The 27629-nt window shown below is 41.4% G+C and overlaps 2 protein-coding genes across 5 annotated transcripts in view; both read right to left on the bottom strand.

Annotated features, from left to right (window-relative positions):
• Nucleotides 1-10618, bottom strand: part of COG3 (component of oligomeric golgi complex 3) — a 31754-nt gene extending 21136 nt beyond the window's left edge. Inside the window, exons 1-11 of one of the 3 annotated variants that reach the window (XR_012040415.1) lie at nucleotides 10304-10593; nucleotides 7918-8064; nucleotides 7310-7371; nucleotides 5440-5605; nucleotides 4569-4643; nucleotides 4349-4441; nucleotides 3912-4037; nucleotides 1688-1768; nucleotides 1436-1479; nucleotides 1106-1232; nucleotides 505-596 (exon numbers count right to left, since the gene is read on the bottom strand). Coding sequence is in view for 2 of the 3 variants with exons in the window: in XM_072850186.1 (XP_072706287.1) it covers nucleotides 505-596; nucleotides 1106-1232; nucleotides 1436-1479; nucleotides 1688-1768; nucleotides 3912-4037; nucleotides 4349-4441; nucleotides 4569-4643; nucleotides 5440-5605; nucleotides 7310-7371; nucleotides 7918-8064; nucleotides 10304-10603 (1313 nt within the window). In the remaining variant the exon portion in view is untranslated. Of the gene's footprint in view, nucleotides 1-504; nucleotides 597-1105; nucleotides 1233-1435; nucleotides 1480-1687; nucleotides 1769-3911; nucleotides 4038-4348; nucleotides 4442-4568; nucleotides 4644-5439; nucleotides 5606-7309; nucleotides 7372-7917; nucleotides 8065-9395; nucleotides 9541-10303 lie in introns of those variants that run through there. The other 2 variants (XM_072850186.1, XM_072850185.1) reach the window with 2 other exon arrangements.
• A 1544-nt stretch (nucleotides 10619-12162) lies between these two features.
• SLC25A30 (solute carrier family 25 member 30) lies at nucleotides 12163-26394 on the bottom strand. 2 transcript variants are annotated; one of them, XM_072854326.1, is made up of 10 exons: nucleotides 26277-26394; nucleotides 22860-22938; nucleotides 21265-21412; nucleotides 20505-20599; nucleotides 20139-20224; nucleotides 18775-18874; nucleotides 16183-16303; nucleotides 15515-15653; nucleotides 14431-14511; nucleotides 12163-13664 (listed from the first exon to the last, which is right to left on the bottom strand). In XM_072854326.1, exons 2-10 carry the CDS (start codon nucleotides 22921-22923, stop codon nucleotides 13623-13625), a joined length of 876 nt encoding a protein of 291 aa, XP_072710427.1. In that variant the 5' UTR covers nucleotides 22924-22938; nucleotides 26277-26394; the 3' UTR covers nucleotides 12163-13622. The 2 variants fall into 2 exon arrangements, with proteins under 2 accessions (XP_072710427.1, XP_072710438.1); XM_072854337.1 differs by lacking the exon at nucleotides 26277-26394 and adding an exon at nucleotides 23079-23182.
• Nucleotides 26395-27629: the final 1235 nt, after the last annotated feature.

Raw genomic sequence — 27629 nt, 5'->3', positions numbered from 1 at the left:
TACCCTGCCTCCTGTTCAGCCCACATACAGGCACATGCAAATAGTCCTTAACAGTAAGGGCAGCTCACTAACTCTAAATCCTCGATGAAAAATGGCTGGAGTTCATCAGCTTAATTTTACACTGAAGTAAATGAAAAGCACTTCTGCAACTGACTGTGAGAACAGTTGGCATAGAGGCAGTACAAAAACAGCTGAGAGCTGTAGCACTGTAAACTTCTACAGCTATTTCCAAAGTAACTGTGCATCTTTATCTCTTTCAGACTATCTACAGAGCATTTACATTATTCAGATTATTTATAGAGAATGTAAACTATCAGCTTCGCTTGAAGAAAAAAGAATACAAAAGAACTTCAAATTCTGATGCATAAAGCGAATAAGGTTTTTTTTCTTGCTGGTTCTTACCAAACCACTTCAGCACAACCCTACTTGCCATATAACAGTCTGCTATATCACAGCATAGTAAATACAACATGCAGTAAAACAAAACCAGCATGTACCACCTACTCCAGTTTTGGTGTTGGTTTTGTGAAGAACTCATTGTAAAGCTGGTGTTCATCCTGGCATACATGGACCATAAAGGCACAACCACTTCGCACCTGTATTCACAGAAATACAAATACTTGATTACTCAATTATTTTCCTTGCATCAGTACCACAGGAGGTATTATAGATATTGTTATTATATCATTATATTACATATTGCATGATTATTATTATTACTAAAGCTATGATTAAATTGAAGCTTTGTGAAATTCAAAATTACTGAGATCAACTATAAAACTAAGGACTGAAAAGATGTTACTAGCCAAATAAAAGCTCATTGTGCAACTTCTGTCCCTTTTTGTTTATGATGAAATGTAAGTAACCACATTTTATGCTTTTGAAGATAACCCTTTGTGAGGTTTGTAGCAGAGCAGAGTTTTTACAGAATAACCTTCCACAAAACATGCATTACTTGAAAATATTAGTAAAATTTTAATGATTCAAAATCACAAACAAAAGTGACAATTCTGCGTAACAACTGAATTAAATAAGTACATTTTACTTGGGGGAGGGAGGATTAAAACATAACAAAAACCCCACAAGACATGACTACTTTACGTACCAGAGCACAATGATCTCTGTTGTTCTGACTGGTTAATTCTGTAACAGTGCTAGCAATACTTGGACCAAGCAAAAGCTCCCTCTGGTCGAGGTAACATTGATGGATTTCATTGAGAACTTGTTGATACCTAGCCAAGAAATTAAAACAGTAACTGCATCCTGAAGCTCATTTTCTGGTAAACAGAAAATTCATTCTAACACCTTCTTTTAGGTCTACATAATTTCAATTTTTAAAACTTTCTTTTAAACAAGTAATGTGTTAAACAGTACTTAAACAAAAGTAAAGATTTTCAAAACTTAAAATTGTTGAAAATAACGTAGACATACTCACTCTGGCATTTTTTCAGATCTTTGCTCTACTTGTTCAATAAGAGTCTACTCAATAAAAAGAAAAAAGTATTATCAGTAAGTGATTTTTTTCTAATAATTGGAAAATAGTTTGCAGTATTTTTCCATGGACACAACATGCAATCTTTGGACATTCACACTTGCACAATATGCAATCCTTGCATTCACACTACTAATAAATTCAAACCCCTTTTTCATAGCTTCCTTTTTAACAGTTAGTTACCAGCCTACTTACTCTGACTTTGGGAGCAGCTGCTCTGAATTTTACATAAAACAGCGTGAAGGCATTGTCAGAATTTGGCACAGCTGAAGGATCCTGAAAGAAGAAATGAGTAATTGGTTAAAAATGAAAGTACTATATTTGGCTTCTCCTATTTAATGGCTGAGATAATTAAGCTCTAAAACAGGGTATTGGTTCTTTACATTTATACTGCCAGTGGAACAGCTCTTTGCCACTTTCCACCTAGAAAGGCATGCTTGTTTCAGAACTCAGATAAAGCCAGATGGAAGAATGAAACCCATAACAAAAGTTTCAGCCAACAGCCTCTACACCAAAAGTAAGATTTTCAGTAATTACTGCATCCTCCATTAGAGAGGACAATTTTCTCTAGACCCGCCACAGTAGTACTGATTGTTGCTCCTTAATCTGTAGTACTAAAATGGAACAAAATTTCCCTTTTACCTGCCAGTCCCAGGGCGGAGAAGCTAAGTTTCCGCTCACATTCAAGCTTCAACTGGAATGTCAAGTTTTGAGGCAGTTCTCCCTGCAGCTCCCCAGCTTAGCTGAGCAGACAGCTTGAACTAGACAAATTCTACCACTAACAAAGCAAAGCGAAGACCCAATTTAAACACCAGGCCTTCTTCCCCTTATCCCTACTGATGACCAGAGAGAAGCGGACAGCCTTCCCTTGAAACACGGTGGGGAAAGGAAAACTATTCCACCTTCCCCATCTCCTACTTTCACCCCTGTGGGCAACCTGATCATCCTTCTACAAACACAGATCAAAATCCCCAAACACTCACATGTGAGGAGTAACAAAGAACATCTAGATCTCATCAGCCCCTTTCCAGTCCTGACAAGACCTCTTGTTGTGTTGCAATAGGAAATCTCAACACTCGATCACAACTAAAGACCACTGGTCCAGTACTGCACTTCTAGCAAAAGCAGACAGTAGATGTTCCAGACAAATACGCAAAACATCCACAAAATCCCCATGTAGATGAGAAGGAGGAAGTCATCTGCCTCCTAAAAGAGGTCTCCTTCCTGACTTAAAACTGCTAAGCAGCAATTCAAATCCAGAAATGAGGTTTCACTTCTTTCTGTAGACATGCATATTATCAGAGATGTTCAATTCTGCTTGAATTCAGCTCGCTCATGGCAATCCTTTGGCATCAAACCAAGCTACGATACTTTCTTTAAATAAAAAGTAATTTTGTACCAAATGCGAAAAAATGTTCAACAATGCTTAACCGAGATCTTCAGTCCAGGAGTATCCTTTAGCAAGTTCCCATGAACATTGTCTAAAATCCCTTTCTTTATGTCTGTCAGTTCTCAATTCCAGCATCTTTCAATTTTACTGGTTATCCCTCATGACACCAAGTTTGACTGTAAGAGGACTGAGCACAAGGCATACAACAATTAATTGGAGAAAGAAAGTGGGTAGAAAGAGACATTCCCCTCTGTTTTCTCCTCTGTCAAAATATTGCAGCACAAGATTATTAACATTTTAATGGGACAAAAAAACCTCCTTACACACTTTTACACTTAAATTCAACTGGAGTGAGTGGGAGTAAAGCACCTAACTCTTCCCTGTGACTGTCTAACGTCGTGAACATTTTAAAACTAACCAAAAAATATTGCCAAAACCAGTAGGAACCTATCACTGTTATTCTGCACCTACACAAAACAGTGCAGACTTATAAAAAATAAATATTTAGATGATCAAGAGCACCCCAAAATACTTACTGGAATATAATACTAGAAGAGTCAAGTCACACACTCAGAGTTGTTGTACTTCAATAGGTTTCATCCTACAATTCCCAGCTCTTACATTTATCCTTCAAGTATTCCCTGCAACCTCTCTCTACATCTCTAACAATCCATCTCCAAAGTAGACCCCCCACAGCACCCATATTTCTCTTGTGCACCCTCCCCATTTGGCAACACAGCAGTGTGTGCTGCAGCTGATTCAGAGCTACAGTGCACAAACTGGTTCAGGAAAGCGTTTTTTAATTATTATTATTTTCAAATCTTTTGGATTCACTAGGTCTCTTGCCAGATTCAGCTGAAACTTGGCCAATCTACACAAACACAGTGGTATAGGATGGACCTATTTTCACACAAAACTGCTGACACCTCCCACTCTTAAACAAACCAAAAAAAACCCCCAAGAAAACTGTATAGTGTTATAATAGACATTTCAGTACAGCTCAAGTTACCACTTACTGATTCCCCTTACCCTTTTCATTAACTGGCTTGTGAGGTTCTGTAGTGTGTTCACAGTGTATGTCTTGATAAGGTGCATAGCTTTAGAAAGGCATTGTTTAAACTTAATCAAATATACAGGATAGTCTTTAAAATTTGGCTGAAAGAAATAAAAAATCCATTTTAAATACAAACAATAAGAGCTGAAAATTTATCAAAACTTAAAATACTCTTTTACTAGCTAGAAATGCTAGTTTGTACAAACTAGAAGCAGTATTTTATAAAAATTAAGCAGAATATTAAGTACATTCAGTAAAAATTTCTTAAGTTTATAAACCATCATCCTTGCTTTCTTACTGTATTTGGCAGAGAGAACATTTTACAGAAAAAAAAACCACACCACAAAACCAGTACAAATACACAGTTTTGAAACTATTAAGATTAAACTAAAAACAATACCGAATTACTTACATGCGATGAAATATATGCAATACAATCATCAAGCTTAGCCAGCATGGGAATGAATCCTTCACTGTTCACAGACAGCGTAGGGGAATTCAATTTCTTTGGAAAACAAGACAAAGCATCATTGTAAGTAACTTACCCGAGAGTAACTTAGTGTTGGCAACAAACTTCAAAAGGTCGGTACACTTTCATTTTCTAAGACTATTAACAGTGAAATAATACTTACTGTGTTGATGTTTTCCAGCTCATTAAAATAAGAAAGTTTCTGCTGGATGTTTTCAGCCAGGTCAACAAGTTCTGACTATTAAAAAACAACAAATGAAAGAAAATCAGCAACCTAGCAAGTAGTTTAAATATGTATTCTTTTATATATGAGAAATTATTCAGCCTCCCTTTCAGCTCTCAGCACACACCAACGTTAACTAGCTCTAGATAACCTGCAACTAAGTATAACAAAAGATGCAGAATACAGCAGTGCTCTCTTGCTCTCTCTTACCAGGGAAAGATACATTATTCTCAATAGTGTATTTAAAAAACATATATTCTACAGGTTTGTCAGCATTCCACAGATACTATTGCATACAAAGAGCAGTGCTGTCATCAGTATTGAAGAGAACTGTAGAAATCCTGTATTTCAGGATTGGAGCCTTTAAAAGTTCTCCCTTAATCCAGTCATGCTAAAAAGACACGTTCATTACATCACTGTTGGAGCAGTTCATGAGGAAAAAGAACGTATCTAGGAAATAAGCTTGTAACTTTAAAAAAAAAAATCTTTCTTCTTGCAATAACCAGCTCAAAATACTTCCATAAGTTATACGAATTATTAATCTCAATAAAGTTCACATTTGTCAGGCATCAGTTACAAAAGCTCCCCTCAGCTAGCTATCTTTCTTGATTAAAGTGCACATCAACACAAAATGAACATTCTACTGCACAGAGCCTGACACCCTAGCTGCAGGTGAAACACACGAAAAACGAGATCCAAAGTAAACAGGGAGATTGTCACCACCACTCACAAGTTTTCCCAGCCTAAGGAAAAAAAAACTTTTGTTTATGGTACCTTAGGAGTTTCCAATAATCCTCCTATCAAAGATTACCTGCTCTTTCAAAAGTTGTTCGCAGGCCTCATGCAGCGTTCCTGTCTTCGTAGACACAAAGAGATACTGTTTTTGCAGTGACTCCAGGTGCTGAAGGGCACTGTTCACATCGTTCAAGATAGCATCACATTGCTCCTGAAACCCAGACAAGTAATCCCTCATCTGTCTAGAAAGAGAGAATCGACAGATAACAGAAGTAAAACTTCACTTTCCATATTTGCAAATTCAGCTGCCTGCAGGGACACTGCCACTACCTTTCCCTCTCTAGGAATAAAAGACCACTTGCATCAAGCAAGAGTGCACAATTAGCAGCTGTTTCATGACCCACAGAAATAACACAGCTATAGGGTTTGAAATAGCCACTGCAGTAACTCTGACATTCCCTGACATAATTTCCCTGACATTCCTTATAGCAAGTCTACCCAGAGAGCAGCGGCATGCACCACAACTAGTCTAGAGTATGCAAATACTGTCTAAATGCACAGCACAAACATAGTGACTACTGCAGGCTACTGCTAGCAGCCAAATTCTACCTGCCTTGCTTCCAACACAGATGTTAATTTGGGTCTCTTCTTCTATAAAATTTTCAGTTTCAATTTAGGAAGTACTTTTACTTTCCTAATGTAGATGAAATTATCCAGAGGATTTGAAACTTACTGTGAGGACTGAAAGAGGCTCAAATTAAATAATCCAGTATCTAATGTCACCAAGTTTATCTAAGGCTCAATGCAGATATAAACTCTAAATGACCACTAAATATACGTCAAGCATTTAGCTTGACTAAAGCATCATTTAAAATTAATTACTCTTGGATGTCAGCTAAAATTTCTGAGCTCTACCACGTACAAAGCAGCAAGTAAAATCACAATTCTCTGTAGTCATGTGCAACCCTTTAGCGTACAACAGGCAAAAAACCTACTTATTTTACTCCTGCTCCTCTGGCCTCCTGCAAACGATTACATATTGGCCATCCTACAAACCATTCTGCATCCATGGCACACTTATGTATGTGTGCAGTATTATGAACATGTCAACTGACAAAGTGCAAGGGTGCTATTCTTTTTAGGTTGTTAACGATCTGATCATGGGCTTAGCATATGCCTAAACCTCTGCTTTTAAGAACCGTCTCGTCCTCAGATGTCAGAGCAAGAGAGGAAGAGACAGACCAAAGAAAAGCAGAGAAAAACAGAAGACAGGAATACAGCAATATCTCTTTGTGGCCAAGGGCAAATTTGTAAAGTCTCAAAACACAAGCTAGTTTCCATAAAAGCCATCAGATTTGGCTAAGCCAAATCTGTACTTCAGACTCCTGAGGAGTAACTGTGAAAGTCAGTGGGAAGGGGTTCTTCCAAGCCTGATGAAAAAGTCAGTTAGACAAAAATAGATGAGAAGGCCAAGTCTCAAAACCAGAGTTGAGCAAAGTGTCAAGGAATGCAGGGAATGCAGATACAAAGTCACAGCCACAGTCACTGATGAACCGAATGGCGATACAGAAATGACTACCAGCCACACCTGCTTACACAGTCTCGCCCTCAGAGGATGCCATTTCAATAGCAGCAGCAATGGAAAAGGCATATGAAAGCTCTTAGACTGCCTTTGTCTAGAGCCCTGTCTATAAGCCAAAACTAATTTCAATCTGTCTTAATATACTGGGCAGTTCAGAAGGAAATCTGTGTCCCTTTCAACTGCTCTGCCACAAGGGCAATAGCCTTCAGGACGGGAGTGGGGCACACCGCCTTGGCAAGCTTCAGCTGTTCCACTACATTCCCCACCAGCTGGATCCAAATGCGTGCTAACATTATACGGACAAGATTAAGCGCTTCAAGGTTTAAATTGCTTACAGTGAAAAGAACTGAGGAAGAGCACGTACCTATACTTGGCACCTTCATCTTGATCCATCTGTGTTTGTACCTGAGCAAACCAGGAGAAGAACTAGAAGAGATTTTATGGTGTGAACAACACAGATATCACATGCAATCAATCAAAAAAAAAAAAATCAGATCTATGAAGTGAAGATCAGCTTTTGTTAAAAACAGAGATGTTTCAGAACTTAATAATTAATCAAGAAAATAAACTATAACTCCTCGCTGTAGGTCCCTTCCAACTGAAATACTGTATTTTATTCCTCCACTAAACTAAAACAGGAAAGACCAAATTTCATCTGTTTTTATTTGCACAAGAACAAGGCTGTCACATTAGAAAGCGGGGGAGGGGGCACGACATTCTTCTATATTATGAGCAACACCACCTTACTGAAGGGGTGCCTTACTCTCACATAAGACTCCACTCGAAATGGGAAAAGTATCTGTCACTTAAGAGCTACGACTTCAGCGATTTTTTTCCCCCAAGTTTCTTCATGCATCTTGAAAACAGCCCCAAAAATTTAACAAACCCACCAAAAGCTAGGCAAGAGAGAGAAACCCACAGAGTTCTCTGAAGAAGATTTCTGCAACTTGGAGGTTATTCACCATCACTTACCTGCTGTGCTGTTTCAATTCTTTCATCCTCCATTCCCAGTATGGCAAATCCTTTCAAGAGGACATCCTCTGTAGATTCTGGCACCGCAGCCGTCAGTGCAACAGTTAGTGACTGGGATGTTAGGCTGCACAAATCTTCAATTGGAAGCTGCTCACAAAAACCCACAAAACTTTAGTTAGAGAACTTAATGAGTATATTCAGCTCAACTACAATAACACAATCCAAAGTATCAACTTGAGAAAATTACAGGCATCTACTTTGAAGAAACAAATGCAATGGACATTTTATCTGTCAATATGATAATGCACCAACAACGACAACATCTATATATTCAGAAACACCTAACAATTGTTTTGGTTTTTTTTAGTAAGTCAGAAAATATTATACAGCATTTTATATACACGTTTAAGAACAGAAACTGAAGGTACATGTACCGGACATACTGATGAGCTGTACTTTAATTTCCAATTTAACTGTTCTATACTCAGAGAAATGCACTAGAAAAGTATCTGAGAACATAAGAATTCAGAATGCACGCAGAAGCAAAAATAAATGCCACTGTTGTCTACACTACACGGCAACACCACCGCAGAGGAACTGTCAGATTTTTTTGCCAGGTATTCAGAGAAAATTCAAGACTTAACACTGCCAGAATTTATTCAGGAAATAGTGTTTCATATTCTTCCAAATGCTTTTTAATGAACAAGTCAAGCTAAAAAGAAAGGCTTTTTTAGAAGACAAGGAATAGCTCTGCTGAATGGGAATTATCAGCCACAATGATTTTTTAAGCAAGAAAAATATGGAAAAAAGTAACTTGAGAGAAATTGTATTTAAGTATGATTGGAGACTTAATTAAATTATATGGAAGAAATTAATTCAAGAAAACAAATATCGTTTTATACTCTTAATTAACGTAATACCCTTTTTAATTCACTTGACAAGTAAAGTATGTTTTCTATTGCTGAGAACATCAGTAACATAAAAACAGAAAACACTACTTAAATACAAATTGGTATCTCTCTAGAAAATGTCTCGCTTAGTAAAATATTCATTGCCTGGCAATATTAGTCTGGCAAAGAAAGAACAATCAGGATTTCAACTACTTGAGAAAAGACAGATTGACCTACCTCGTTCAACTTCCACATATCTCTCCCCCCGCCCCCCAAAACAGGCAGGACACTAGCTGGGGACCCAGGGTTTCTCTCATGACTACTACTGAGGAAAAGAAGACTCCATCAGAGCCTGCTTTTTCAGAACAGCTGAGACACCACTGTCCCAATCCACTTCAGCAGGAGCCAGAACCAGTTGAAGTACTCAATGTCTTGGCATCCCCATTGTCCTGACTGGCAAATACAGTACCCGCCTTGTTGCAAAGCTGGTTTAGATCCTTAAGAACAACCTCTGATAGCAGCAAATCTTTCTACAATCATGTTGGATGCCTACCAGTATTTACTTTAGTACAGTTGCATACAACTTACACAAAAAAGAAACCAGGAAGCATGACATGAAACAGGTGCATTTCAGGAAGGAATTGCTTTACCCCCTCCTCTCTGTTATTTTGACCTTTCAGACACTTGCTGAGAGCCAGCTTTGTTGATTTTATGGCGCTATCTCTTGTGCTACGATCCTGTTCAAATACAAAACCTCTCATGAAAACTGCAGTTAAGGAATGCAAACATTTCACTCCCCTTCCCTTTGTAGACAAGGGAGCATTCATAAATAATCACCTTGACAGAGTCTGATATTCTATATCTGAGTAAGAGACCACATCTTCCATGGTAACGACAGATTCTTAAGCTTTTTACCACTATTGCTGGCTTTATAGGGCTCGTTGAATCACCTGTAAGTTGTACCAGGGAATAACATTGGTGCCATAGGCTATACATTGTTCACGTTAAGGAATCAATCCTTAACAGGATCCAGTTAAGAGGACCAAAAACACGTAACCAATTTCAAGAGGACAAACTTTGATGAGCCGGGGGAAGCAGCAAGGAGAGGCAGAGAAAGCCCCGTGGATTTTAAGAGGAAAGCTGCCACCGCTGCCTGCAACCCCCCTGCAAGCCAGGGCGGGCGGGCAGCACCGCGGCGTGAGGCACCTCGGGCCGGCTGAAGGAAGAGCGAGCCCTCCCGAGGGAGGCGAAACGGGGCGACGGGCTGGGGGAGCGGCTGCGGGCGCAGCGGGCGGAGGGCTCACGGCCCCGACGGCCTGAAACCCCGCTAGAAGGCAAAAGGCTGTTGAGTCCCGTCAAAACCGAGGGAGAGCGGCGGCCCCGCAGGCCCCAGCCGGTCGGGCCGCCACCCCGGCCGCCTGGCAACGTGGCACCGCGGCGCCTCCCCCTCCCCCTCGCCCTCCGTCCCTCCCGCCCGGGCAGCGCTGCCGCCTCACCTCGGGCGGCACCGGCAGGTTCTCGGCCGCCGCCTTCAGCTCCAGCACCGAGTCCGTCTGGCGGTCGCTGAGCGGCGCGGCGGGCTGCGGGCGGCGGTCCCACAGGCTCAGGCGGTCCCGCACCTCCCTGCCCGCCGGCTCCGCGGGCGGCGGCTCCGCCATGCTGGCGGCGGCGGGGTGAGCGGCGGCCGGGCCGGGCCGGGCCGGGGCCGGGAGCGGGGCGGAAGGCTCGGGAGCGCGGCGGCGCTTCCGGGGGAGGCTCGGGGCGCTCCGCTCCGCGTCGCGTGGCGGCAGCGTCATTGGTGGGGAGGAGAAGTGCGTCAGCGCGGGGCGGAAGGGGGAGAGCTGGCCGGGATGGCGCCCCCTGCCGGCGGGGAGGAGCGCAGGGGGCTGCGCCATCCCCGAGCCTGGCCACCCTGCGGCGCCGGCGCGCGCTCCGCCTCCCCGGGGCCCCGCCGCCCTCCCGCGGGCACCGGCGCGTCCCCGCCGTTCCCGGGAGCCTTCCTCCCCGAGGCGGCGGAGGCAGGGAGTCCGCAGGACAAGCCTGGTGGTGGCGCCTCAGGCCGGGCAGCCAGCCACACGTCTCCTGGGCAGCAGCTCTCCGTCCCCAGCTCAACCACATCAAATTAGCATTTATTTTAGTAAGCAAGGCTTGCTTGTGCAGCAGTGTTTTTGATCCAGTTTAATCTAACGTGACAACTAAAGTCCTCCCGAAATGAGGAAGTGAAGTACAGGAGCACCTGATGCCACCTTGGCTCTGGGGTCGACCCCTGCCTGCCTCCCCCCTTGCCTCTGCTCTTCCCTTGTGCAGGCTCCCACAGGCACCCAACCCCGCGGCCGGGCAGGGCAGGGCGCTGTCCTTCCCCTTCCCACACTTAGCTCTAGTGGCTCTCCCTCAAGGGCCAGGGCAGCACCCATACTCTATGGAGAGGCAGCCCTCCATTTTGGCAGCGTACACATCCTGGCATCACCTATCAACTTCCTCATCACTGAACTGGTTTTCATTTTTCTGCAGCATCACCCGTTAACCAGAGCTGCTTTCTCCATCGTGCCTCAGAGCCTGCTGCAGGATTCATTCTTTACTTTGGAAATACCCTTCATTAGCTTTGGTTTGCTGTTAGTTTTTGTAGACTTAAATCTTTTATCATTACACATTAAACTAAATCCTAACTAAGGCATGTCTGAACTAAAGAGCTTGAAGACAGCTTGAGGTATTCACTGCAGCAGTCACCTTCAGCTGAGATCCCAAACTCCCATCTCATTGCTTTGGTACCTTTGGTGCTTGTCAGTTAATTTCAGTCTGTCTTGTCCATCTGTCCCTCTCCAGCTTCCCCATGGAGTAATGGAGTAACAGTGGGAGCATGCTGCACCCAACCTGGCAAGTTCCTCATCCCCTCAGAGCTGCATCTGTCAGGCTTGTGCTACCACACATGAACTCCAGAGATCCACTCTGGTTACAAGTGTAACAAACATTTTGCTGCTACACAGAACTAAGCTGATTGATCTGTTCCAGACCAAGCAGTTCTCTTAGAGCAGGAAATGGTCTTGCAGTTTAAGATATGCCAAAGAACAGTGAAAACATATGGTTAATGCATGTTATTCAGCCAGTAAGTTACAGGAACATAAGCTTTTAACTACAGCAACTTTAGTCTGCCTTGGCTAAAAACCAGTAACATCATACAGTTCAATGCCAGCAACAGCTTTCCTTTGTTAATCACCTTGAAGTATTTGAAAACCCACCCACCCCCACCCCCCATTTGAAACACAGAAACTGAAAGCAGTTCAGAGTCAGCACATAATGATTTAAAAACTTTTAATAAGCTTAAAAATGTAAAACATATACTTAGTTTACATCGTGTACAAAAATATTTACAAATATTTCTATGAAAGCATAGAAACAGCTGTCAGGAAAAACACTGCACATAAGCATACCCATATACATAGAAAAACATTGTACCTTAGGAAAAAAGTGCCTTGTGCATTTAAAAATCCATTTGTGAATTCAAAATTAGTAATTTTAAGTGATTATAGTAATTTTGAAATCGCAATGAAATTTACATGGAATGTATGATTAACCAAAAATGTTTAAGAGACTAACACAATGCCACAAAAATCCAAAGCAATGCATCCTGCTTTGCTATCCTCTGAACACAGAAGGACCACTGTGACTTGCATCTCACACATTTCCTTTCTTGGAATTCAACAGCGACATTTGTAAGAACCTTGACATAAAACTTCAGGGCTGTTAACTACACAGTTGATATACATTTAAGCCAAAAGGTAATGCTTTAAGGAAGTTGTGGCTGATTTCTACATAAAGTGTTTACTTGCATGTAACAGCAACGTGGGCCTGTTTGCTATATGAAAGTGCTCACTAGTTCTGGGTTTGGGTGTCTGCTTAAACAAGGAAAGCAGTCTTTACAGTAGACTTACCTTTGGAGGGATTTGGTTCTTTTCACACACGACACAGCCTGAGCTGCTAGTGTAAAACTTGCATCTTTCAGATGATACGTAACAGCCAGTAACCATTACAAGTTGTTCTTCCCAACAATGGAAGAAGCATGGAAACTTTCTCTGCAAGACAGGCAGATGAGCATGGACTTGTTTGAACTTCATTCCTACTTGAAATTTACATATGAATATGTTGAAGAATCACTTATGCTGAAAATCAAGAATGACACATTGGAAAAAATTTCCTTCAAGCTACGCAAAACTGACAACTGTAGCAACTGCACTGTCAAATGAAGCTGGATTATTCCCAGCAAATTATGCAGACATCTAAGGACTCAGAACACAGGAAAGCTCTAAAACCAGAAGCATATTTTGCTGAACTGAAAGCCTGCAAAAATGTCTTGTCACACTTCCAGTTAATCAGAAACTACAAACTATTACAGTCAAATTGTATGCGCTTCCGAAAACAGGAAAAGCCCAGCTCCTTGGTACTACCTATCTTCCTTTGCAGAAAGATTGTTCTTTGCCTCTTATAAAACACTGTGTATCAGAGTCTCAATGGTACAAGTTGCATTACAGATCTCCACATTCAAGAACACTTGAACAGTTGACAGAAGGTATTCCGCCATGACTGGTTCAGTCTAGGAAATAGTGCACATCATCCACTGAATCATGTGAACAAGCCATTGTTACAGGAGCCAGTTTGCCTTGAAATCACTTCCAGGTTGTTCTCATTCACAACAGTCTTGTAGTGACCTCTTCCTTTGGCCAGCATCTCAGACAATGAACAGCAAATACTCAAGATAACTTACAAGTTGCTCTAAACTCAAACAGTACATTAACAGAATTCAGCATACAGTTCAGCATGTCAGAAGTCTAATTTCTTCAGCTGTTCATATGTCAGAAAGAACTGGAACAGCTGATTAAGGAAAACTGTTTCCTGTTCATGCAGTACAAAGTGGTCACTTCACTACTAAAGGGCAGCTGCATCTGTGTGAAACTTTGTTCCACTCTTTGTTCCCTCCTATGCAATGCTGCTGGTTGGCCATTTTTGTTATGCAGTATTAGGCAGAGCAATTAAACTTGCTTTAAAGCTGGTGATGCCAATTACATTCCCATCCGTATTCCTCAGGATCTTAAACACAGGACTGAGGAGGCAGGAGAATACTATGAATGCCCTTAGTCTTTACTCACTTAGCTTTGATGGCTAAAGTAGGCTTCCTCATGGTAAAAATCATTACCTACCAACCCACTTCCCAGGGCTCTGATCAGCTGGCTCTTGAAACAAAAACAAAATTGTGTGAGACTAAGATAAACAAAAAGATCTCATGGCTAACTGTCAACAGTTTCCCCAGTTCTGGAAATAGCCCCCATTCCTCACTCATCTGGTCAATTTTATGTAAAACTAGACTCCAGACTAAGGAAATGGACAGGTTGGAGGAGCAGAAAAGTGTTTTGCAAGATCACATTCTAATATTCACTGTTTGAATCACAACTTCAATCTGACCAGCAGCAGTTCACTAAGAAAATGGTCAACTACACAGTCTTCCATTCATAAAAAGGGAATATTTGTGCTGACATGACACTTTCCACACTGAGCATTCTGTGAAACTGTCTGTCAATACTTGCTGTTGTATGGCTAGCTTAATAGTTTTGCCCACCTTTGAAAAGGATACAATGATATTCCAAGGACCAAGTCTTAACCAGTTTGGCCAAAACCCTTTATATAGAGCAAAAAAGCCTTCATTCTTCCATGTCTGGAAAAAAACACAGCAAGAACACACTTATGTAATTTGTTATCAGTGAGAAATCTAGACAGCATCTCAGCTAACAAGATTCTATACCAGACAAGGGGATGGCTTAGTGCTGTAACCCTGATTTAAACATATTGTATGATGGGACAAGGAAACATTTCACTAGATACAGCCAAGATTAGTAATGCCTGCAGCATTACCTGGCAGGTAAAGATGCAGTCTGTCATTCAGTACCCAACCTAGATTCATCCAAATTGCATTCTTGGACTATTTTTTTTTCCAAAACCTTGCAGAGCACTGCATGTAAACCTGCAGCTCACATTTGGCACCCCCCTTGAAATTTGTTGCATTTAAACCTGCAGCTCACGTTAGGCACCCCCTTGACATTTTTCAGTTTGCTTTATGGACTTCACAAAGTTGCACTGGACAATGTGACTTGGATTGTTATACAAACTGGACTGCTCAGTCAACAGTCTGGACACCAACAGCTTCCCATCCACTCTTCTCCATGTAAAAAGCCATCATGCTCCCACCTCCCACCTCATTTAGGAAACCAAGCCAAAATATTCAAAATCAGAAACTGACATTGCCTTTGGTTGTACTGGGCTTTCCATTATGCAGTAAGCAACAGAGAAAACCATCTGCCCCAGAAGATGTTGTTCTTCAAGAACTGACCTATGAAATTAACATTTCCTATCAATATCCTAACATCATATAAAGTTAAGTTAGAGACAGTGCTGCTGACTTAGTCTCCTCATCCAAGCAGCAAAAGGAAGTAAGTACCTGCAGTACACACTAACTTTCTTCCTGCCTTTCTGTTAAGGCAGTAGATACTTTTCACACCAAGTGCGTTATTGGCAGTACAGTCCTTTTGAGCATTAGGGCAAACAGCATACCTAAGTTACTTGGATTAATTTCTAGGGAAACTTAGAACAACTGAGTTCTGCACCAAAATCATTGCTTGATGGAACCAGTTTCTACTTATGTTGATACATGAACTACTTACTTGTAACAAGCAATCCAGAGTACCCTTGTAGATTGAGTGTCCCCCATGTTGTTGGCTTCTCTGATTCATCATGCGTGTTCTCACAACATCAATTGGGTTGGATGCAAGGGCTCCAGCTAACCCACAAGTAAAACTTGAGCTAATAAAAGAAAGGTTTAATGAAATCTGACCCACCACATTTCAAGACACACAAGAATTCCCCCTCCCCAGAAAGCATGCAGTAATGAGTGCTTAATGCTTTTAGTTAAAAATTACATCAGCTAACAGATGTGAAAAATTACTTTTCATTTACCATAAAGCATCGTTTTCAAGTTTTGATATACAGCCCTTATATACAGTGTCTGTATACTCAAACAGAAATTTGTGCCTCAGAATAGCAAATATCTAATTGGAACTTTCCTCTAATCTCAATTTGCAAAGCTGAATGATTCAGATCATCCACAAACCAAAATTCCATATTCAAAAGAAAATTAAATCCAAATCCTAAATAAAATTAGCTTCCATGCTATGTGCTACCATTGAGATGCTACTGCATTAAAAAGTATAAACACAGAAGTAGTATATTTACATCTAGACCAATGACAGAAAAAAAAAATCAAAAGATTCATCCCCTGTAACAAGAACTAACCAATGATGAGCTATGCAAGCAGCTAGTTATATAAACTTACAGGAAGTGAGTATATACTGTATCTCCCATAAATCCAGACATAATTAAGTGCTTCTTGGTAAGGTCATACACTGGCAGTTCCACTCCAACAACAATAGCAGCTCTCTGTGCTGTCAATGATACTCCCTGGCAAAAGAAAGGATATAGCTGAAGTTTAAAATTAACCTTTGTGCACCATCAGAAAAGCCTCGCCTTTATAATACAAAGCAACACACCATGACTGCATTAAGAACATTGTGAACTCAAATAACGCTAATTAGTACAAGTCTTAGATGTATATGCTCCAAAAATGCAAATTCAAATTAATAGATAATTATAATTTCCCCCCACAATCCAAGGGGAAATGGTTAGCGACCTGCTACAGCACTTAGAGGGACACAAGTCTATGGGGCTGGATGGGATCCACCCAAGGGTACTGAGGGACCTGGCAGAAGTGCTCACCAAGCCACTTTCAATCCTTTATCAGCAGTCCTGGCTAACCAGGGAGGTCCCAGCTGACTGGAGGTTAGCAAATGTGACACCCATCTACAAGAAGGGCCAGAAGGAGGATCCGGGGAACTAGAGGCCTGTCAGACTGACCTCAGTGCCAGGGAAGGTTATGGAGCAGACCATCTTGAGTGCCATCACACAGCACATACAGGACAGCCAGGTGGTCAGGCCCAGTCAGCATGGATTTATGAAAGGCAGGTCCTCCTTGACTAACATGATCTCCTTCTATGACAAGGGGACCCACTGAGTGGATGAGGGAAAGGCTGTAGATGTTGTCTACCTAGACTTTAGTAAAGCCTTTGACACCATTTGCCACAGCATTCTCCTGGAGAAACTGGCTGCTCGTGGCTTAGACAGGTGTACTCTTCACTGGGTAAAAAACTGGCTGGATGGCTGGGCCCAAAGAGTGGTGGTGAATGGAGTTTACTCCAGTTGGCAGCCGGTCACAAGTGGTGTTCCCCAGGGATCAGTATTGGGGCCAGTTCTGTTTAATATCTTTATCAATGATCTGGATGAGAGGTTCGAGTGCACCCTCAGTAAGTTTGCAGACAACACCAAGTTGTGCGGGAGTGTTGATCTGCTTGAGGGTAGGAAGGCTCTACAGAGGGACCTGGACAGGCTGGATTGATGGGCCGAGGCCAATTGTATGAGGTTCAACAAGGCCAAGTGCCAGGTCCTGCACTTGGGCCACAGCAACCCCATGCAACGCTACAGGCTTCGGGAAGAGTGGCTGGAAAGCTGCCCAGCAGACAAGGACCTGGAGGTGTTGGTCGATAGCCAGCTGAATATGAGCCAGCAGCGTGCTCAGGTAGCCAAGAAGGCTGATAGCATCAGAAATAGTGTGGCCAGCAGGACTAGGGAAGTGATTCTGCCCCTGTACTCAGCACTGGTGAGGTCACACCTCGAATCCTGTGTTTGGTTTTGGGCTCCTTACTACAAGAAGGACATTGAGGTGCTGGAGCGTGTCCAGAGAAGGGCAATGAAGCTGGTGAAGGTCTACAGCACAAGTCTTATGAGGAGCAGCTAAGGGAACTGGGGTTGCTTAGTCTGGAGAAAAGGAGGCTGAGGGGAGACCTTATCGCTCTCTACAACTACCTGAAAGGAGATTGTAGAGAGGTGGGGTCGGTCTCTTCTCCCAAGTAACAAGCCAGAGGACAAGAGGAAATGGCCTCAAGTTGTGCCAGGGAAGGCTTAGATTGGATATTAGGAACCATTTCTTCATGGAAAGGGTTGTCAAGCATTGGAACAGGCTGCCCAGGGAAGTGGTGGAGCCACCATCCCTGGAGGTATTTAAAAGACCTGTAGATGTGGTGCCTAGGGACATGGTTTAGTGGTGGACTTGGCAGTGCTGGGTTAACAGTTGGACTTGATGATCTTAAAGGTCTTTTCCAACCTAAATGATTCTATAAATCACTTTTCCACACTGAACAGCAATTTCAGTTCCTTTATGCTACTCTCTCTGTTTAACATATGAATTCTTACATCAACAGTCAGCTAAGACCTCAACAACCAGGTGATACTGGCTCCCCTTGCTGCTAACTGAAAAACTAACAAAGTCAGGAAGATGAACAGAAAAATGGAGATCAAGAAACTCTGCAGAGAAAAGCACACTAATAGAAAAACATTTCTATTTTCCAGCCATTTCAGAACAATTGTCCATTCTTGGTCTTCAGTTGTTATACAGTCACTGACTAATTGGCATAAGACAACCTACAAGACTGAGTACTAGAGCTCCTGAACTAGAGGGGATGTTCATTAGTACCTTTACTTCCTAACATTCTTTAGTATACATTTTAAAAAGAGCAGAGCATACAGATTGAGGAGTGTCTGGCAAAGGGTTGTTGAACTAATCCTAGAGCCAGTCACCCTAATTTAAGCCTCCATTTGTCTCCCCTTTTTTATGAAGTGGCTAATCCCTGAGCACAAGACTGGCAGAAACACTTTGTCAAAATGCACTGGGACACCAACAGTGAAGTAATCATGACAAACTACATACTCATTAGCTACTGACTTCTTCATATTTTGACTGAGAATATTGTAGAAGAACATGAAATACAGTTGAGCAAGAAAGTGTACTTAAAGCATAGGGTATAGTTCAAAAAACTTGCCTTCCATAACCCTTTAGTGCCTTCCTTTTGGTAGATCTGTATGAAGTTGCCCATCATTCCTCCTTGAATCACACTACCTTGGGCTTGCATTCTGATCTGAGATTCATGTGAAGATAAAGTTAGAAAATAAATACTCTTCAAACATATAACCAATAAAATGTTAGTAAAACCATATTAAACTATTAAGTTACAATCTTTTAAGTAACGAAGTCAATTTCTCTTTGAATACAAATTAATAGCTGGCATCATAACCATGATGCAATCTTTTGAAGCGCCTTAACTATCCAAATGCAGCTGCTAATTTTGAACGAGTACATGGTGTAGTTCTTAACTGCATTAAGTCATGTCTATTTCTGTACTTGTACATTACTCCATTTAGATTAGACTGACAGATGGGTTCTGCAGGATGTCCTTTACAGTGTTCTCACAGGAACATGTTAAAATGAAAGGTTAAAAAGATTAAGGTTTCAGCTAGTGAGAACCATGGTCTTCAACTCCGTGGATTTTTAAGAATGTCCTTGGGAAACTGCCATGGTAACTACCAAATACAAGTTTGGTGACAAGCAAGTTGGTACATGGACACAATTTCAGGAAATAACTAGTTGAAGCCACACTTGAAACAGCAGCTTATGTTTGAAATGCCTCTACATAACCCCACTAGCCCTATGAAAGCATTAAGTTTTTAATAGTTTTAGAATAACAGAAAAAGTTTTCTTGAATTTTTCATTAGAGGCAGCCACATAAGTCACATACTACAGTTTTGTAAGTTAAATACCATCAACCCTTTTAAGTAACTGGAAAAGAGGTCATTGACTATCATTAAGCTAACAGATTCTTAAAAGAGGTGATGGTTTCACCAATTCACTTCAAATGACTGATGCTAGAACACTATTTCCATGGGACACTGCATTGCAAAGCCTTGATTAAATAATCATACAGTACAAGTAGCACTCAATGAACTCTTGCCTCTCAGTTGATCTTCACATATTTTGAGCTCTAGAAACATCCTAGTATAACAGTGTTACCAAGAAGTATAGATGAAATGTGCAGTGTGGCTTCCACACAAACACTATAGCAAGAAAATTACAAAGAGTCATCTTAAATTATTCTCTGCCCGCCCCCAGAAAAAGTTATACAGATCCAACTACATCCCCAGCCATCAGTTTCCCAGTGCATACTTCCAAATAATTAGTATGGACCAGAAGGAGGTTCCAAGAATTCAGGATGTTACTGATTTTTTAAGTTAAGGGATGAGAATAAATTGGGTTACAAAACAATGAATCCTGTATTTATCAGGAGATTCTACATTTCTTCAAGGGCAGGGCAAAAACTACGAACAAACTCTACATAACACAATTACCTTTAAGACATCTGTAGGGTTGGCAATAGATGATGAAATTACTCCCGAAAGAATGCCACATAGAACATTTATCATCAGGGTTTCATCTATTCCATAAACAAGAAAAAGAGTTTAGCTGCAGATTTACAAAGCTTAAGATACACGAGGGTGGGATGATGCCACCCCCCCCTTTAACCAGAGAGAAAGCCAATTACAGAAGCCTTAAAAACTGCTCTGACAAGTTTTCCTTGCTGACTCACTTTGTTGTAATTGGTACAAAGAATGTTTTCTCAGTAGACTTGTTAAAACCCCTACAGTAAGATATCAAATGGAAACAACCTGCTTCAAGCAAACCAGTCCTCAATTAAATTGAAAAAACCCACTCACCTTCTGGATGCTCAACAAACATTCTTTTTAAGCTCTGGTAAGTGCCTATTTTTATAGTTCCATATGAAGCTTGGCGTAGCATTGCAGGTGCAATCCTGTAAAAATAGGCAGTGATAATATTTATGCTCAAAATTGAAAAGACTGATTAGCAAATACTTTTTAGAGCAGAAGAGACTGAACACGAGATATTTACCAGAGAAAGGTTTGTTCATTTAAATCAACAATTTAAACTCACTACAGACAAAACAAGGTTTTGCTGGGTTTGGGGGTTTTTTTGTTTGTTTTTTTTTTTTTAATAAAGCCTGCAAGAACATGAACAAACTGTGGAAGGATTCCTATTAGAGCATGCCTCAACTTGTGATCTATGAAATAGCTGGCAAGCTTGTCTGAAATGTAATCTGCAGATTACATCTTTCCCCCACCATCCTGCATGTTTTAAAGAAAAGCATGCCCATTTATACACAAAGGTTAATTCAATTTTTCTTCTAACTGACAGATAGAACAACCATAGCAGTACTGTATAGAATAACTTTATGCTTAGCTACTTTTTTTCCAAGTAGGTTTGTTTGGTTCAATCTTTGCACTCTGCAATAGCATTTCATGTTTAAAAAAAACAATCTAAGCTTGGGCTTTCAACTTCCAGGTTAATTGAGGCTAACCAAATACCTCGTAAATCTGAAACCCAAGAATTCACACACTATGGGCTCATACTTATCAATATACTGTTCATAAGCCATTACTGAAAGTCATTTAATTTTACCCAGAGTATAAGGCTTTCAATCCTTCTTCTCTGCATATTCTGACTAGTGCATGCATCATTCCACGGTAGCGGATCTCTTTATATTTGGCATCATTAACTTGACCTTGAACCTGCAGACGCGTTTTGGTCAGATCAATGGGGAAAGTACCTTAAAGAAAAATCAGAGAGAAAATTAATCAAGTACTTACCTAACCAAAGACAACAATGAACATGATATAAGAAAAAGCAGCCTTTATTATATACTAAAATATATAACAATACTCCTGGGGAAAAAAGTCTCTCTTACCAAGATTTTTTTTTTTTTTAAAAAGTGGTTCATTTTATGTCACCTTGTTTCTTCTAAAAGCTTGTCAGAGGCCCTACCAACTTCCTATGTTTACATTTTGTATTCACTATGTTTTCAGGCAACATGATATTGCCTGGTTGTAAGCAGCCACACTGAATAGGACTCTGCAATCACAATCAAGTACAGAGTTTGCATGTGTATTCTACCAACATCTTTGTAGAGCATTTCATTGAAGGCAAAGAAATAAATTCCATAGGACAAGCCATACGGATTCTAGCCTAGAATCTAAAAAAGCAATAGCAGCAGTATCCATTTCTGTTACTGTTTTCCTGTAGCCTACAGCTATGTCAAGTTCATACTCTCCATGCTCCCTTTATGAAAGGGTTTAGCAAGCATATTCCTCTAGAGCTTAACTTTAGGAAAGGGACCACCTCAACACTCAATACTCACCTAAACACTAATAGGAGTCAGGATTAACTACATCTGTTCTAACAAGGTTTACCAGACAAGCAAGGCTTTCATGAATTGCTTGTCTTCCTCACAAAGCCTTTGGCATTATTGGCCACATTCAGTCAAGTCAAAGAAGAGTTTTCAAACTCAAGTTTGAACAAGATTGATAAGAGAAGGTAGAACAGAAAAACAAAACAGTAGTTTAAGTGTAGTTTTATACTACCTCTACTTTATTAGACAGACTCCACATGCAAGCCCACCACATCAGACTATGTTCTACTACTATGAAAATCCAGATTTCCTTTATTTTCATGTACATGCATTTCAGATAAGACTTTAAAAGGATGTTAGTGTTTTAGGTTTGTCTTTAGAGTAGGCACTAAAACATCAAATGCACTGTTTCACTATAGCAATTATTCTACGTTGCATGCCAACTGAATTTAAGTGTTCAAATCTAATCAGTCACTCACATTCAAGAAAAGGAATTTAAACTGCAACATAGCTACTCAGAAAACCTAAGAGAAAAATTTTACAAGTTAAGACCTTAACTTGCCTACTCTAGCAAAACAAAAGCTGTGTATACTTATGACCATTGTCTAGGAACACATCAACAAACACCAAATAATAGAATGCAAAGGGAAAGTTTGTATAAAAACGAGACTCACAGGGGATGTGAGTTTACAGACAGAAGTGTTCTGACATTGTAACAAAGTTCTGAGCAACACTTCAGTCAGCATTAAAGAAAAACACTCCTATGCTGTAGACCACCTGTGCTGTGTCACTGATAGCATGGAACCAAGCTTGTTTTAAAAGGGACTGAATAAAGGAAACCATGTAAACAGTTAAAAGAAAAGCTTACCGCATTCTGCAGTGATTGATGCTAAACCTCCATAGATAAAGGGCTTCCAGTTTAGTGCTGACATTATTGATTCTTCTTTCTGTGAAATAAGACAATGATTTAATGCTTCTGTAAGTACATCTGTTATATAAACATACATACTAACATTTAATAAAACTTTGTGCCTTGTCCATTTAAGATGGACCTTCCAAACATAGCAAAGGTAAAAACATTTAATACCTTTGACAATCAGAAGAAAGTCAGTAATTCTGCACAAAGGCATCTGGGTTCAAATCAATGTCTCTGCTGTGTATTTGGGCCACCACTTTCCTCATCCTGAAAGGTTAAGTACTTTGTCTCCAGGCATGATCTTAAGGAGCACTGCAGTGAATAACCTCCAACAATTCTTACCAAGCTGAATTAGTTTTACTACATCCTGCAATCAAATGGAACTTTAAGACAGTCATTACTAAACTTCCGTCCCCTTTTTCCTGATACCAACAGTAACATGAGCTGAGCTGGTATACTTGGACAGAAAATAGGGGTGCATACAACATTTTGCTTCCAATAAGGCCTATTTCTGCTACCAGTGTTCACAATACTAATTCTTGTGAACGTTATATGAAAAATAGCGTAATCAGGTGCATAAGGCCTTTTACAGTAAAAAAGGCTGCTCTAACTTAGAAGTCAATTAAGTTAATTTGACAAAGTGACCACAAATCATAATTAATGATGGCATATGCTTTGCAAGATGCTAAAATAACCAAATTATCTCTTTTCTAAGATAAGAACTACAAAACCAGACTAGTCCAGCCGATATAAGATTGCCCTTCTCAAAACCAAGTAGGACTCTCCACAGCATATTTTTTCCCTTCCTCATAATAGAAATACTTTCCATTCCCTATTTTCTATAATATCCTCCTAAACACTGATTCTACAGTTATCTTTTGCCAATTAATTTTGCAGAATAATTGTACTTGAAACTATTTCTCTTAGCACTTCCATCCCCTGTTACTTTGTTTATTCACCTGTACTGCCCAGCTGGAAAATATCACAAATACACCAGTTACTTAGCACCGCCTTTTGTGAAGATGAACCTTCCTTGGTTGCCTCTTCTAGAAGTGCCAATAATCCACTGTCCAAAGTTAACAGAAGTTGCAGACACTGAGCATGCCTGAATAGTTACGCAGCTCTAGTTTTCCTTTTATCATTTTTACCTCATGAAGAGTTACCCCTGTCTTCAGCCTTCTGACACTCAATACAACAAAAAACCCATAGAAGCTCAAAGCACACCATTTCAAATACTCAACAACCAAGTGCACAGAAATTCATCTTACTCTTTAGGCCGCTGCAGAGAACACCACTAATGTGAAAAACAAAGAAAAGGCAAGTAAGGGCACCCACTATATTGCCAAATAGTGCAGTACAGAGATCAGGAGCCACAGGCACAGGCTGTGCCAGCTTTTCATAATGAAAGCAGCAGAGTCGCATGAGTATGACACTGTACCAGAAGGAGGCCAGTTCCAGCTCCAAGTTCCTCATATTCCTGTCCTGCCATGATTAATGGCAGATCATTTAACTGAGACAAAGCCAAGCTCAGTTTCCCCACTATCAGCCACACACATGATCTTTGCTTTTGAGAAACTTGTCAAAATTGAAAATAGTTAACTTTTTTCCTCCTCAACACATTAAAACAAATTTTCATCTATCACAAATACCAAAACACTGATAAAACTAAAATATATCTGTACTTTTGTTTGTTTTGTATTTCACTCTGCCTAGGCAATGAAGGCTACTCAGTTTTTCTATGTAATTCTGGAGCACTGACACAATGTAGAAGTATGCAAGCACTGCCAAATAAAGTTTTCAATTTGTACAGAGATTTACTAGTACTAGCTGAAGTTTTGATATATGTATAGGATACCCTAATGTAGAAATTTTATAGCACGCTGTTCCTCTGACATATCCCAAGGTGAAGGCCTTACATAGCACTGTCAAGGTTTGTACCTCTGAAAGGCTTACTAGTCTCCTTTCCTGCTATTTAGGCCAAGCTAACCATCTGAGTCTTTCCACTTATTTCTACCTTGCATCCCTCCTTCTAGCTTTCCATACTTAGAGGAAGAAATTAAAGCAGAGTGGCATAGCTTATCTCAAAAAAAAAATCCAAAAAACACACCAGCAGCTTTGCCCTTTCACCTCAGCTGTCCTGTTTTCTGAATTGTTTTGCTTCTTACTCAGAAATTCTTCCCTACACTGATAAAAAACATCTCCTTAGAAGAATTCCACTGGAAATTCTATTGGCAAACTACTTAAAAACGGCATCCAGCCCTCATTATAGAGTAAATTGAGGGTCTAATTTTACTAGAAAGAAATCGTCCTTATCAAATATACATTGGTGTTCCCTGAACATCAGTAAGATGGCAGAGGTGATACTACCCCTAAAGGACACTGGGTTACAGTTAACACAGAAGTTCATCCACACACTCTTTGCAAAAGTCAGAAGCAAGTCTGATTGTGTTTAATTGGCAGTGTGACTGAAATAAAATCAAAAGCCCAGGTTCTAGAAAAGAATGCATCAATTAAAACAAGTATTTAGATATTTCTCTATTAGAGAACAGACTTTAAAAGTCACATATCAAATTCTTTATTGGTTAACAATATTGCTAGTATACTAGGCACACAGTATACTCCACATTACAGTAGTTTTAGCTATTTTAAATGGATTTGACCCTTGAACATTACAGAAGGCTTATGCTAAATGAGTTATTGGCCCTAAAAAGTTATTAGCTGTAATAATAAGCATGCACATATATGGTAGTTATCCAAGCAGTACTTTCTAACTGCATGGATTACACTGCAGACAGACTTTGTATTCAAGGAGTGAAGCATCACCAGAAAGAAATAAAAAAATTAGGGCTAAAGCTAGCAACCATCGTGGCAAGTTCTTGCAAAATACCAGCTGTCTTGCAAGTTCGGAAGCCAGTGAAATCTCCCCCAAAATTAAAGGTATTGCCTGCAGCAGTCCCTCCCTGAGCAGCACTGCCAGTCTATTTAACCAGCTGGAGTGAGAAGGACACAGCAACACCTGCTAAGGGGCAAAGGGAGGCAACGACTGCACCGACCAGCGACAAAACGAAGCACACCTCCCTCCGGCTTCGCCTTGAGATGAAGAGCATCAGGAGGGGAAAACAACAAAGAGAAGAAAGCGATATGTCCCTGCTCGGAGGTGGAGGGCTCTGGAGGGTGCCGAGCAAAGCTCAGGAAACCCCTACCCTCCTTCAGAGATAGCACTTGGTGAAGCTCACAGAGAAATACCTTCACCCGGCCGGCGAGGCGGCGGCGGAGGCGGCCCTGGTGGGCCTCGCCGGCCCGATGCGAGACGACATCCCCCCCCCCGCCGCCATCTGAGAAGCCAACGCCTGCCGCCTCCCCACTTACCACCAAGGCCTCCTCCACCCTCAGCCGCCGCCACGCTAAGCCGCCAGCCCGCCGCTGCCCCGCCGCTTATAAAGCCCTGCCCCGCTCCCCTCAGCCGCGGCGGCCGTTGGGGAATGCGGGGCCCGGCCCCGCCCCGCCCCGCCTCCCTCGCCCGCTTTGGGGGGGCGAAAGGCGGGCTCGCCTGAGGGGACGAGCCGGCGAGGGCTGGTGTCTGTGAGTGGAAGGGGTGGATTTAAAGGGCCGGCAGAGCCGGGGCCGGGGGGAAGGTTTGAGGGGGACGCCGAGCCGGCCTGTAATAAACCGGGGAAAAAATTAACCGCCCTGTTCTTCCAGTCAGCAGTCTGCCTTCGCCGCTGGCCTTGGGAGACTTATAGTGGTATTTTCCACTAGCAATCCCAGGAGACTGGGACAGGTATGTCAGGTATTTCAGTACTCCTGGGTTAATGAACAGGTCACTCACCCCTCAAGGTTTCTCCTCATCATTAATTGTAACGACATTGATTTTGTCCCTCGGTTTACAGTTGTATGGCCGCCTGTGCTGCCTAGCGACATGACAGCAATGTCTGGGTTAAGCTTCCTTAAATCAGTATGGGAACCTTAGATATCTGCTCTGTGGAGGAACAGAAAGGGGCAGGGTGCGTTTAAACACCTACTTTGCTCTTTAAAATACCCCGTTGAATATTTTTGACAAAATAGTTCCACAGGTGATTTTTTTAGTATTATGCAGCTTTTTTAAATTATTGTTATTATTATGCAGCTTTGTGCAATTCTAACTATGTTTCTTTGCATTACCAACACTGAATGTATGCACTCAGTATGTAAGCTTTACATTGCTTTGTAAATGAATATGCAGTGCCCTTGCAGAAGGATGACAGTGTGCTGTACAGGACATGGGTTGTGGCCACCGTAACGCTGCCCGGGCTGAGGAGGAACACGGGGGCTATCCAAAAGGACAGGTCTCAGCCGCTGTACAGGTGGCAGTGACCAGTCCATGGAGACTGGACGACAACCAGAACTAGTCCGTTCCCTTGGTTCAGAGCCCAGGACTCCCTGTGAAATACTTGAAATTAGCTCTTTCTCTGCCCCTAAAGGCAGCCTGTTCTGGCAACTCAGCGCTTTCCCTTTCTGACTGCAGAGCTGCCAGACGTGTTTGTAGGACCTACCCCCATGGTGCAGCCCTGCTGCCACTGTCACTCTGTTGCCTCGAAAGTGGATGGCATGCCTTACCCCTGAAAGGTCAAAACATCCTGTGGTATTGCTCCCTCACTAATCTCAGGGCAAGGCTGGCTCCTGAGAAACTCTATTTAAGCTTACTGGCTGGTAGAGGAAGGGGAGAGCCCATTCAGCTCTAAT

Source organism: Ciconia boyciana, chromosome 1 (genome assembly GCF_034638445.1).
Source record: "Ciconia boyciana chromosome 1, ASM3463844v1, whole genome shotgun sequence".
Taxonomy (NCBI): domain Eukaryota; kingdom Metazoa; phylum Chordata; class Aves; order Ciconiiformes; family Ciconiidae; genus Ciconia; species Ciconia boyciana.
Note: the sequence above shows the minus strand (reverse complement) of the source record. Positions and strands in the feature narration are given on the sequence as shown.